General features: G+C 39.2%; 1 protein-coding gene across 1 annotated transcript; it reads left to right on the forward strand.

Moving 5' to 3' along the window:
- Positions 1–212: 212 nt before the first annotated feature.
- LOC131240073 (acyltransferase GLAUCE) lies at positions 213–8,876 on the forward strand. Its single transcript, XM_058238106.1, has 2 exons — positions 213–685; positions 7,799–8,876. The coding sequence occupies exons 1-2, from the start codon at positions 233–235 to the stop codon at positions 8,693–8,695; spliced, it is 1,350 nt and encodes a 449-aa protein (XP_058094089.1). The 5' UTR covers positions 213–232; the 3' UTR covers positions 8,696–8,876.
- The last annotated feature ends 4,592 nt before the right edge of the window (positions 8,877–13,468 follow it).

The raw sequence follows: 13,468 nt of genomic DNA on the forward strand, positions 1-13,468 counted from the left end.
TCGGATAGTGTCTCAGACACAGTGACTTCCACAATTTTGTCAGTTCGATTCGATTTATTGCATGGGATATGTAAAATTTCTGAATGCCTGAGATATCACGCATCATACGCTGCTAGAGTATCAAATAAGTCCATTTTTATAGCGTCTGCAACTCCCAGCTACCTTTTAAAATCTTCACGACCGTTATAAATACCCCAGGAACAGCTAACCATTTCCCCTGGATTTCTAGCCAATGGGAGCCATTAGTCCAGAACTTTCCCTTGTCCATGACCTCAAGGTCACCCTCCACCGTTCATCCATCATCACTCCATCAGAGAAAACCGAAAGGCGGTCTATGTTCCTATCGAACATTGATCAAGTTCTAAACTTCGACGTCGAGACAATCCATTTCTTTAGGGCGACTCATGATTTCCCGCCTGAAAAAGTCGTGCAGAAGATCGAAAAAGCTTTAGGGAAACTGTTAGTGCCATATGATTTCCTGGCGGGACGCTTGAGGTTCGACCCTCAAGCAGGTAGGCTAGAGATCGACTGCAATGGTGCTGGAGTGGGCTTTGCAGTGGCCACGAGCGAGCTCTCATTGGATGAAATCGGCGACATGGTTTACCCTAATCCAGCTTTTCGTCAGCTGATCTTCGCCAAAGAGGCCATCTTAGGGCCAGAAGACCAGCCCTTGATGCTCCTCCAGGTATTATGGCATGTTGAAATTATGAAAATGCTCTTATTCGTCATGTGAGAAATGATCCAATGGGCTAAGGGTATCCAAGCCTTCCACTGCACCTCGTTGCATTTGGACTCTTCGCCATCCACATTACCCTCTTGGACTTCCCATTATATCCAATCTACTACTCCTAGACTTCCTTGAAAAAAATCATACTGATCAGATGATCCAAAGCTGTAACATCAGATATGTCCAGTGATGGATGCTTAGGATCATCAGATTGATATGAGCTGTCCCAAGTAGTGGACAAAATGTGGACTGAACCTGATGGATGGTCCTAATAGGCGATGAGGATGCCAGCGAGTCCAAATTAAAGTGGGCTCATCAGAAGGTCTTCGTGCACTGACCCCACTAGATCATTTCACATTTCAAATGGCCAAAACACTTGTCGGTAGGGTAATTGCAAACAAGTGCAGTATAGTTTCACAACTATGAACTCCTGTTCTTGCTTTGGATTATAAGTCACTTTCTCCTTTGGTTTATATATTTGTTATAAATTTTTTCATAAATGCTATCTATGGAAATATATAAAACAAAAAGTCCTATAATTTCTCGAGCGAGTATATAATCCAAGCTAAAGAGGAAGTATTTACAATTATCTCTTATTTCAATAAGATTTGGTGTAATGCTTGCCCACGAATATTGTGGATTCTTATCAATGTCCCATATCATTATTGCGACTGGGCTCGCCTTAGATGAGGGATATAAGAACCTCTTAGATTCAATATTTTAACCCTTTAATTATACAAGGATCATTGTGACTGTCCATGTTCAAAGCAAAAGATAAAGGTTGAAATAATTCAAACTAAGAGCTTTTATTTAATTTAATTCTCCCATGAAAAGTGAGACGCGTTGTATTAAAGAATTGAATCCTTGGTAGTGTAAAAATATAATGAATAGTCATAAAGATGACGCTTTTACAGTAAATAACTATTCACAATCCAAGTAGGTTTGAATGTATTTAATCAAAGCGTCTTTTGCCTGACATCCCGGACTTTCCCTGACGGTGGTCACGACACGACACTGCCATGTACCATGAATGATACGCAATGATTCATTTTTGTGATGTAACGTGATTTGATGTCCCAATACCATGGCCAAAAGTACAAGGACCATGCATACATTCCAAGGGAGCAAACCAGACCCACATCCCTCACGTTTTTTTGTTTTTTTCCACCAGCTTGTATATGTGTGACAATCAAGCCGTGCAAAAGGGGGAACCATTATTAAGGTTCAACTGACAGCAATCAGTCTCATGACCTGACTTACACCTATATTTTTTATCAAATCATTCTACGCATCGACTGAAATAATCAACGGTGAGGCCACTGGTTGGTGGATTAGCTTGATTTTTGTGCAAGTTTAAATACATCGAGTGGACTCATTCTGACATCCAGTTGAGTCGAGTTGACTCGCAAACTCAGATGATCTTTTTAGAAAGTTATACAATTTTTTCTGATTTTTTTTCTCAATAATATTATTTAACAAAAAAAATTTTAATTGCATATAAATATTGTCAAGTTATACCTAGTCAGGTCCGGCATAGCGGATTTTATTTTATTTTTTTTCCGAAGTTTTTAACGAGTTGTGACCAGATCCAGTTTTTCTTGAGTCGTGCTGGTAGAGTTGACTCGACTCAGTCAGTCCAGTAGAGTTGTTTTGGAATTATGTTTTTATAACGGCTCATTTTCATGATGATTCCCATCTTTTGTATGGCTTGGATGTTTTGCACGTGAGACAGGGTTGGCGAGAGAAAAGGTGCAGCGTGATAAGCATCTTTCACTTCTTTGGTCCGTTAGACAAAGCTCTGCTAAGAGATTGTACTTCAGATTGCATATACAGGGCCAATTTTTCCGTGATCCAAACCGTTCGTTTTTTAGGGTCACATATAAGTGGTCCATGCACCAGTAGAAAGGCCAATCAGGGATTTTTGCCCCTTGGAATCCCATCATATATCAACATTTTGGATGACTGAATCGTGGGCTCCACACGTACACATCGATAACCCGAACATGGGCACTTTACCTAAGTACTGGTGTTCAAACCTTGTCAGTTCACAGCGAGGTCTCACATGCAACTGGGTGGGCCCTTAGGTTACTGTCGAGCTACGAAATAACTGCTAACATATTGTGTGCGTATGAGATCTAACCGGTCCAAAAGATTGTCTTAATATGAATATAACTTCAAACAAAAGTAAGGCCAATCCACTTTGCAGGTGGGCCACACATCTGAATCATTGATATTCCATTGTTTGATTGTGTGCCATGTACTCGTTTGAACATCCAAACTTTTCATTAGATAATCGTCATGGTGGGGGGAGACTTTTTAGATGGGTTGGATATTGTAAGAGTTGGCCTCGTTGACATGTACATGCTAGTAGGTCTCCAGATGGGAACGGGCAGCAGCTTTGAGTGGCCACCGTGATGTATGGGTCTTATTCACACCGTCCATTCTTTTTTTCTTTTTTTTTTTCCCTATCATTTTAGGATATAAGCCCAGGGCTCAAGTGGACCCCACCATGGGAAGCAGTGATGATAATGATTCTCACCATTGAAACTTTTCTAGGGCCTACCGTACTGTGATGTTTATTTTCCATCCAACCTATTCACAAAGTTGCATAGACTTGGATGAAGAGAACACAAATATCAGCTCCATCCAAAACTTCCGTGGCCACCAACAAATTTTCAATGGTAAGAGTTTAATCACAATTGTGTAGTCCACTTGAACCTTGGATCTGCCTTATTTATGAACCCAAAAATGATATGAACAAAATGGATGGATGGTGTAGATAAGATCCTTACATCACGGTAGCCACTCAAAGTTGTTGCCCGTTCCCAGCTAAAGATGGGCGGGGTAGGACGCAATCCACGTCCACCATGATGTATGTGTCATTATCCATGCTGTCTATCCATTTTTCCAGCTCCTAAAATTGAAAAACATACAAAGCTCAAGTGGACCACATAATGGGAAACAGTTGGAATAAAACACCTATAGTTGATACCTTCATGGAGCCCACATAAGTTTTCGATTGAGCTATGTTTTCCCTTTGTCCATGTCTGTGTGTCTTTTATGAAGAGGTTGGATGACAAATAAACATCATTGCGGGGCTTAGGAAGGTCTCAACGGATGTCACCACTATTTTCTATGGTGTAGTCCACTAGAGCTTTGTGTATGCTTCGATTTTAGGATCATGCTCTAAAATGAGCTGAAAGATGGATGGACAGCTTGGATAATGACACATACAAAAAAGTAGGCCCCTTGAAGTTTACTCATGAGTTCCTTGCGACACAATCGATGGACTAACTTCATTTTTTGTTCTTCTTATAAGAATTTATCACTAACATGTGCTTGTACCACTATTTGTTGAACGTATGGGGCATTTTCAGCCGCAAGATGCTTACCTTTCTTTATTTTCATCTTGGGGCAGAAAACATCTTACTTATAAGTGAGTTCTCTGCATATTCATTGACGCAGGGAAGGATGTGAGGTTGAGCACTATCTTCCTCAAGGGAGTAACTGTTCCGAATGCACGGAACTTCTCTAGACTCCTCACAGAGACTTCTCGAATCCTCGAAAAAGAAAGCAAGGAAAATAGAAAATAAATTTTATAAAATTCGAAATTGATTGATGATTCAAATAAAGGAGTTCACAACCCTTTAAATAGGAATACCAAGCAATGGAAGAGAAATCAGAAACAAACTACAACTAAAACTCCTAGAATTTGTAACTTACTATAAATAGTAAACTTACTATTAATAGACGGTCATAATGTCTACTAGTGCGCAAGGTTTTCAGCCAAAAATAGTAAGTATCCTATTTGGCCTCACCAAGCCGTTCTCATAATTATTCTAAGCTTTTTTCATGTTGGGCGCAACTCCTAAAGCCGAACGGATAAAGAGTTATAATGAAAATAAAACTTACTGTTTACAGTAAAAACGGAATTAAAACCGGAAAACGACCGTCGATCCAGGGTTATTTCACAAATCCAGCTTGTGCAACCCGGCGTAGCGGAGTAGGGTGGCTAAAGTGGCTTGTTCCACCCTAAAATCATATATTTTACGTTTGGTAACTCATTCTGGATATCCATCTTGGACATGAAGTTGTCTGTGACCCGCTCTACGTCATTCATGGTGTACTTTACCTAGTGAATCCCTCCATCTCTAGTGTGTGCCTTCTGCCTGGATCTCTGACATGTGTTGGTTCCTCTCATTGAATCATTCCCTAGATAAACAGGAAAAACAAAAATCCTTTACCTGGCCCACGTAACTTAGACAAAGTTTCATTCATAAGAAGAATGTTTTCGAAATGATAGGGATGAATCTACTTTTTATATAAATGAAACTTTTGATTGGGTGAGCATGGTAGTTGATAGATAGTGAATGAGATATTATATTAGTCGCTTAGAAGTAATTGGAATTAAATCATTCGTTCCATGAGCTACAATGGACCATATTCCGAAAAGCTGATTTATGCCATTGTATAAATAGATGATTGGTGGGCATTTAATTCAAGATTGAAAATATCAATGATATAGACTTACCAAAAGCTTCTCTAATAAGAAGAGGATTGCATTAATTGGTTAGATACATATGATTTCAAAATAATAACCCATATGCTATGATTTTTCTAATTTGAACTATTAAAATTGAGTGGTACATGTCAGGTTGACAAGATGCATCTGTTTAACCATGCCAAAGAATCAAATAACTCCCCTTTTACAATTGCTTCTCCAACTCTTCACCACATCTCTCAAACCGCTCACTCTCTCCTTGTGTGTTGCATGTGTTGCTTTTCTAGTTGATATATATTATTAATTGCAATGAAATAACAAGTATTGCATAAAGCATTGTCTATTTATCAGTCATGTACCAACTAACTAATTTATGTTCCGAACTATTGCCACTCTCTCTCTCTCTCTCTCTCTCTCTCTCTCTCTCTCTCTCTCTCTCTCTCTCTCTCTCAGTAGTTGGTGGATTCGGAGCATGTTTCAATGATCCAAACCTCTTACATGATGGGCCTCACTCTACATGGAGTGAGTAATATTAAAAAATCAGAAGATCCAATTAACCACTCATGAAACAATATAAAAGAGGGAGGTTTTTAAATATGCCTTCTTTTTAATTCTAAATGCATTTCTAAGGGTCATACCTTGCCAGATTATCAAATAACTAACCTGACATCTCTCGAGGTACTTACACGATTCACGTGCGTTGCATGTGCCACTTTTCTAGATTATGTGTATTATTAATCACAATGAAATTAGAAATAGCAATTAATTGACCTTTTATCTTCTTTTTTTTTTTTAATTATTATTTTTAAAAGGGTGTCTATATATAGTCATGTAGCATCTAACTAAATTTAAATCCGGATGTTTTGCCATTCTTAATGATTCTAAATGCCACATTTACAAAAGTCCCCTTCATAATCGCTTCTCCAGCTCCTTCCCACATCTCTCAAACCACTTGCTCTCTCCATGTGCATTTTAATTAAGTGCCACCAAATAGCAACTACTTTCATAAAGCGTTGACCTTTTATCCAAAAGAGAAAAATATTTGTATGTTAGACACAATTTGCTTGCCAATGTACTGCTATTCTTTCTCTTTTTATATTTGCCTTTTACTTTCCGGAAATAGTCTGAGTTTGGAATCATTTGAATGATTACATTACCGGCTTTATTCTAAAGAGAGCACGAAATATTCAAAATCAAAAGATACTATCAATGGGCAATTAAACAACACTATAAGGGAGGTTTGTTTGCTTTATATTGAAAAGAAAAACTTTTAATGATTAAAGGGTTAAAACATGACAACATGAGATTATTTTTTGTGCATTGCATCTACCATGAAAGCCTGTTTGGATCATTTAAAACGTCACCTGATCTGATGATTATAGGCCTGAATAATTTCACTATTGCTTATGCCCATTTAACTTTTGTCACGGTGCTTTTTTAGCCTCTATTAACCCTAACTTTAATTTAGAGGTCTATATATTACAAAGAGTACTGATTCTATTAACAAAAACGAAACTAAGTGTATAAAAATAAAATAATTCTTGATGTTGATGGATAGATGGGTCCGAAAACGACTTTCATTCACGGTGTATAAAGATTATTAAAATACATGTGAAAGCTATTAAAATGTGTGGAACTTATTCACCCGCATGTAAATATTATTCATTTGTCGGTCGAAGGTTCACTGCGTCTCGTGTATGCCTACCATGATGATATACATAAAATTCCTCGTCCAATCATAGATAAACCACACGGATATCTTCAAAAAATAAAAAATAATAATAATAAAATCCTTCCAATTTCAGGTGGTCCACAATGTTATAGTAGGGTCGGCCTTTATTACGGGGGCATTATAGTTTCTGATAGGGAGGTCGGCCTTTATTACGGGGGCATTATAGTTTCTGACAGGGAGGTCGGCATTTATTTCGCGGGCATTTTAGTTTCTGATAGGGCGAGTGGTTGATCCTTTGGACACGGTTTGTCTAGTGACCCCAACACCAGCCAGATCGCTTGTGTCGACGCTGTGTGGGTCCCACCATGATGTATATGTTTTATCCATGCCATCCAACCAATTTTTGATCTGATTTTGAGGCCCAAAACGAAGTCAGATCCAAATCATCGCTGGACCACACAATATAAAAATAGCATTGATTAAATGTCTAACATTAAAAACTTCCTAGGACCCACTGTAATGTTTATTTGCCATCCAACCTGTTCATAAGGTCACAAAGACCTGGATGAAGGGAAAACACAAATATAAGCTTGTTCCAAAACTTCCATGGCTCCCAAAAGCTTTTCAATAGTAAGCATTCAATCTCCACTGTTTCATGTGGTGTGTTCCACCTAAGATTTGGATCTACGTCATTTTTTGGATTATATGCTAAGATGAACTGGAAAAATGGATGGACGGCGTGGATAGGAGACATAGACAATTTACACACACAAAAAAAGAAAAAAGAAAAAGATCATTTAAAAAAAAAAAAAAAAAAGCCTTGCAGAGAATCCAGTTTAGTTTAAATAAATTTCCTTTTCTTTATTTTGAAAGATTTTTGTAAAACGTACGTTGTCAGGTAACGTCATTCAAATGCGGAGGCTTTGCATTCGGAATCACCAACAACCACACCACATTCGACGGCTTCAGCTTCAAAATCTTCCTCGAGAATCTTGCCTCCCTCGCTAGTGATAAACCCTTGGCCATTACTCCCTACAGCAACCGCCACCTCCTTGCCGCTAGATCACCTCCAACTGTCACCTTCTCCCACCCTGAGCTCTCAGAACTCCAGCTCCCTCCCAAGGGAGAAGAACTCCAACCAACCAACCTTGAATCCGGATCCAACAACGTCGAATTCAAGGTCTTCCACCTCAGCAGCGACGACATCGCTAGCCTGAAGGAGAAGGCGAAGTCCGAAGGTGGAAGTGGGCCCGCTATCACAGGCTTTAATGTCGTAACCGCTCATATCTGGCGATGCAGGGTTCTTGCAGCCGCTGTAGACCACGATCTTGAGAGAACATCAACCGTCCTTTACGCAGTCGATCTCCGTTCCAGACTCCAGCCTCCGCTCCCGAGATCGTACACCGGCAATGCTGTACTCACTGGGTACGGGTCCGCCACGCGCCGTGAGTTGGAGGATGGTCCGTTCTTTCAGCTGGTAGAGGCCGTGAGAGAGGGTGCCACCAGAATGACGGATGAGTACGCAAGGTCAGTCATTGACTGGGGTCAGCTGCACAAAGGGTTTCCACGTGGCGACGTGATGGTTTCATCTTGGTGGAAACTAGGGTTTTCCGACGTGGACTTCCCATGGGGACGGCCTATTTACTGTTGTCCTGTGATGATACCTAGCATCGATATCATCGTGCTCTTTCCCAGCGTTGAGGGAACAGATTCTAACGGCGTGAACGCTTGTGTGGCCCTCCCTAAAGAGTGCATGATCAAGTTTGAAAATATCTTCCACAAACTATTAGCTTGAGAAAAGAAAAAGAAGGAAGAAAATGTGCATGGATGTATCACATTTATGCTCTTGTTCACGAGGCCAGTAAATTTTCGTATGGAAATTTTCATTCCAATGTGTAGTGAGCCAACCCGATCGATATTGTATGATCTATGTCATGGCGTGCAACTTATTTATAATATATATGCTTTAGCTTCCATGTATTTGTGTATGTGTACCAACTCAATTCCACCCAGTCAACAATTTGGCTTTTATAAAACCAACATCTCACACACACACACCAAATGCTTAGCTGCACACCTGTTCACACTAGTTTCCATGAGAACTTTTTGATAACTTATCATATATAATGTGAGTCGAAAATCTGAATGGTCCATGTTATATAGCACTCCATAAAATCCCAGGCCCAACTTTTACTATGATCCAAAACTTTGGTGGGCCATGGAAAAATAAATCAGTTTCCTCTCTTGATTTGCATCTCTCTTTGCTATGGCCCAGTAGAGTTTTAGATCAAAGTAAAAATTGGTCCCTAGGGGTTTTATGGGATGTTGTATCACATGGACCGTTCAGATTAGAAGCCCATGACACGTATGCAAAGGTGCATACTTGCGCAAGAGCATAGATTCACACACACATACATATATATAGATAGATAGAGAGAGAGAGAGAGAGAGAGAGAGGAATGCTCACATGCACACCTTATGTGAGCACTGAGCACCTTTGCAATGTGTCATAGGCATGGAATGTGAATAGTCCTCGTGATGTGGCACCCCTTGAAACCCACCGTCCTAACTTTTAGCTCGAGGCAAAACTCCGGTGGGCCATGGCAAAAGGAAATAGTTTCCAATATATTCTCTTTGCCATGGCTCACTAGAGTTTTGGATCAGGCTGGAAATTGCATGCATAGAGTTTCAAGGGGTGCCTCATCACGTGGACTGTTCAGATTCTGTGCCCATGACACGTGTGCAAAGGTGCTCACGGTGTGGACTGATCAGATTCTGTGCCCATGACACGTGTGCAAAGGTGCTCATGGTGTGGACTGATCAGATTCTGTGCCCATGACACGTGTGCAAAGGTGCTCACAGGTGCTCCTGTAAGGTGCGCAGGTGAGCATGACTCAACCCAACTAGACATTGAGTCGAGTATGAGTTTTTGAACTAGGGTTACAATGGGGAAATGTGCTAGGTTTCCCCTGATGACTAAATATAATCATATCATAGGGCTTCAAATAAGGAAAGTGGATGTTATGTAGATTCTAATTACTTTTTTAGATTTATATGTGATTGGAAGCATAGTTCTAAATCTCAAAAACTCAATTCAACTCGATGTTGAGCCCAAGCAGGTTGACTAAAAGACATTTATGTGGTTTTACCTAACTCAACAAAATTTATATAATCATTAATTTATTTATTTTATAGTTATTACATAGATGTATAAGATAAAACAATAGAAAAAAGAATTCCAAGAAAGAACAAACAGCATTAGTCAGGTGTTGGTTAGAGGCATTGCTACCTTTGAGAGAGGTCTTGGTTTGAACCTTCACTCCTTATCAAAAAATTCTTTTCATGCGACTGGCTTAGTTCAAGCTGACAAAGTCATAAGTTGACTCAACGAGTCATGCCGAGTTGAGACCAAATCATTATCATAATCAAGTTCTATGGTGACTTCGCCCAAAATCTCACATATTCCAGTTGACTGGCTGAGTTTAATTAAAGTTGAGTAACTGAGTTTTGAAACTATAATTGGAGGAACCATTTGAACTTGCATAACATTTAAAAACTCAGTACTTTTCCTTGTGAAAGATTTTCATCGGATAAGTACCCAGGGAAATTCTTTTTAAAGATCAAGATTTCATAAAAAAGTCTTTAACCATGTATTTTTCTCAAATCAGACCTCTGACCACACAGATAGGGTAAAGAGACTCATTTACTCCTTCACTTTTTAGTTTTTATTTATTTATTTATTTTTTAGCATCTTTAACACCCATCCATAAAGTGAAATGTCTGATTTTGGAAATATTGGTAAACTTGTGTATGAGTTGGCTAAGAATATTCATTGGATAGACAATACCAGATTTGATGCTGGCATGATTAAATATATCAAATGTCAACTAAGCCTTCAATAAATAGTGTGGTCATGATATGATGTAACAATCCCAAATTTCATACATAAGAGTGGTAAATATACATATACTTCCACATAAACAATTAATCAAGTTTAAGAATTTAATTGTCTTTGAAAATAGAAACTAGCTGACTAACCAAGTGGTAAAGAGTTGCTTGATGGTAAGATAGGTCGTAGGATTGATACATGTACTTGTAATACAGTTCTTTTTGTTGAATTCAAAATTGCAATCGGTTGCTATCTCTCTCTATAAACGAGAGAACGGGAGGATCTCTCCATACCCCTATCAGAAGAGATAGTGAGAGAAAAAGAAGAGAGAAGAATTTAAGGTTTTCTATATAAAGTTCCTTAGGTCGGTATCTTAGTGTATTTCATGTATTTTATTATTATGTATGCATTGTAACTACAATCTACGTGATGGGCAATCCGTAACGCCCTAAAATTCGGGAGTCGAGCATAACTCAGCTCCCGAGTTTCAAAACATCACTTATGCAACATATATAATGATGGATGTATGTTGTCTGTATGAGTGCATAAAACATGGAGTAAATTAAGTCAAACTGCAAACATAATCCAGGGATAGGTGAAATCTGCAAGCAGAAGACTTAAAGAAATATATATGTATATCTATGTAAGTCCCTATGATATGTATGCTCTACCAGGTCATAATTACAAGTGTTGTTTTCAAAATATAAGTATCAAAATGAAATCATCTATTACAAAAGAAAATCCAAAATTCTCGTAGACCAGGACACAGCTCACATGAACCCGCATGAGAACTGCATAAAAGAAAACGCGTCCTCATCATCCTCATACTCCTGCTCTGCTTTAGGGGTCGCATCATCATCTGCATATAAGACAGTCTAATTGGTGTTGAAACACCGTCCCAGAATGTGGGAGTGAGTGATCAACTCAGTGGAACTATACAATAAAAGTTAACATGTTATCAAATCAATCAAGCAGTAATGATAAGGCAATACAATCAAACACATTCTAATTACTCTTGTTAATGCAATAATATATGTAGAAATGATGCATGCTCTCGCCTGCAATCCCTCAGCGTCTTCATCTTACGGTATGCATGACAACCTCCCATAGTGCCCACGACGCCAAAGCACATGCAATGCGGTGCATGAACATGATTACCAAGTTGTTATTACTCATTTTCATACAGCAGGATTGGGAAGCTAAGGTACCTTCGTCATATCAATTTTCAAACGGTGATCCATTCTAGGGTCGTCAGTCCTAGACAATCTCATACGATCATATGGTTCGAAGTCGCTGCAAAGGGCTCGTCACCAATCAATACATGCCTATCATACCTTAGTTACTACCCTAAGGCTCGTCGCCTCAATGCAGTATCAAGGTATGCTCGAGGTCACTACAAAGGGCTCGTCACTAATCAATGTAGGCCGACAGCACGAATATAGTGTCCCATACCACCATAATCGGCTCACGAGTCGGGTGTGCTCACTGGTCACTACGGGGAGGCTCGTCACCCCAGCGCAGGCCGACAGCTCGACCACGGTGTCTCATTCCACCATGCCCGGCTCATGAGTCTTGGTGGATCGAAGTATAATGGTTAACGGGATTGCATTGGTAAGTTTGGTACCCAAAATTCAAACAATAGCATCCATACATTGTGCACATCCACCGGGACAATCAGGTTACTTGACGAACTCGACTAGCACGAGTGCATGTTGAATTAAACAACATAGAGTGCACAAACACTCCGTGTGGCCAAACCACTGCCGTCAACCCTAATACGACTCGGGTTCGTCAAATACGTCCTACGTGGCGAAAACAACCTCGACCACGAACTCAAGGTTTATTACCGATTCCCTAGACTATTTCATAGTCCCAAACACATTCAAGTATAATAGATATTTATACCAGCAATTCAGAACAGTAACGGATCAATAATTTCTATCATACAGTATGTGAGCATTTGATGGATGTTAACTTAACATGGATTTACACATAAGTAGTGCTTGAATTTAAACAACAAAGAATATAAATTGCATTTAGGATATCATACACACTGATAAGATAGTTGAAAATCTCTTCTCAACGCCCATAAGTAGGATAATATATTACACACTTGATCATTCAGACATTTCTACAAACACTTAGACTACATATCCCAGCATACATGGCGTATGTTGGTGATAACACACATTTAGACAATTCCTTTCGCCAAGGAGTTGATACACATATGACTAGCACAAATACACGACAATTAATCATGGCAAACACATGTTCGTATTTCATACGTATACGATACTTTTTACATACACATAGAATACACAAATCTCAATATAGCTCATATATATCAGGAACGCAATATAAACATCGCATTTAGCATGTGAAATTGCACCCACAACAATAATAAACCATTATCCGACATTGAAAGCCTTGAAAACCATAACCTATACGAATATAGTCCGCACCTTAAACCAGAAAGTGCGCAACAGATCTGATTCAGACAATAAGTCTTCGTCAACAGCGACTAGATAACCTAAGGCATAAATAAAAGAGCTACATCAACACTTACACTATTCTAAGCTCCAAAACAAGTTAGGGTTTGATTGACTTACCCAAGAATGAACTTAGAATCGCCGGAATAACGATTCAGAAGTGATGGTTTAGGTACATAGAATAACAGGG

This window comes from Magnolia sinica, chromosome 3 (assembly GCF_029962835.1).
Source record: "Magnolia sinica isolate HGM2019 chromosome 3, MsV1, whole genome shotgun sequence".
Lineage (NCBI taxonomy): Eukaryota > Viridiplantae > Streptophyta > Magnoliopsida > Magnoliales > Magnoliaceae > Magnolia > Magnolia sinica.

Coding starts and splice junctions, on each gene's coding strand:
- LOC131240073 (XM_058238106.1), top strand. CDS start 233: ATGGGAGCCATTAGTCCAGAACTTTCCCTTGTCCATGACCTCAAGGTC. Junction 686..7,798: donor AGCCCTTGATGCTCCTCCAG/GTATTATGGCAT, acceptor GTACGTTGTCAG/GTAACGTCATTCAAATGCGG.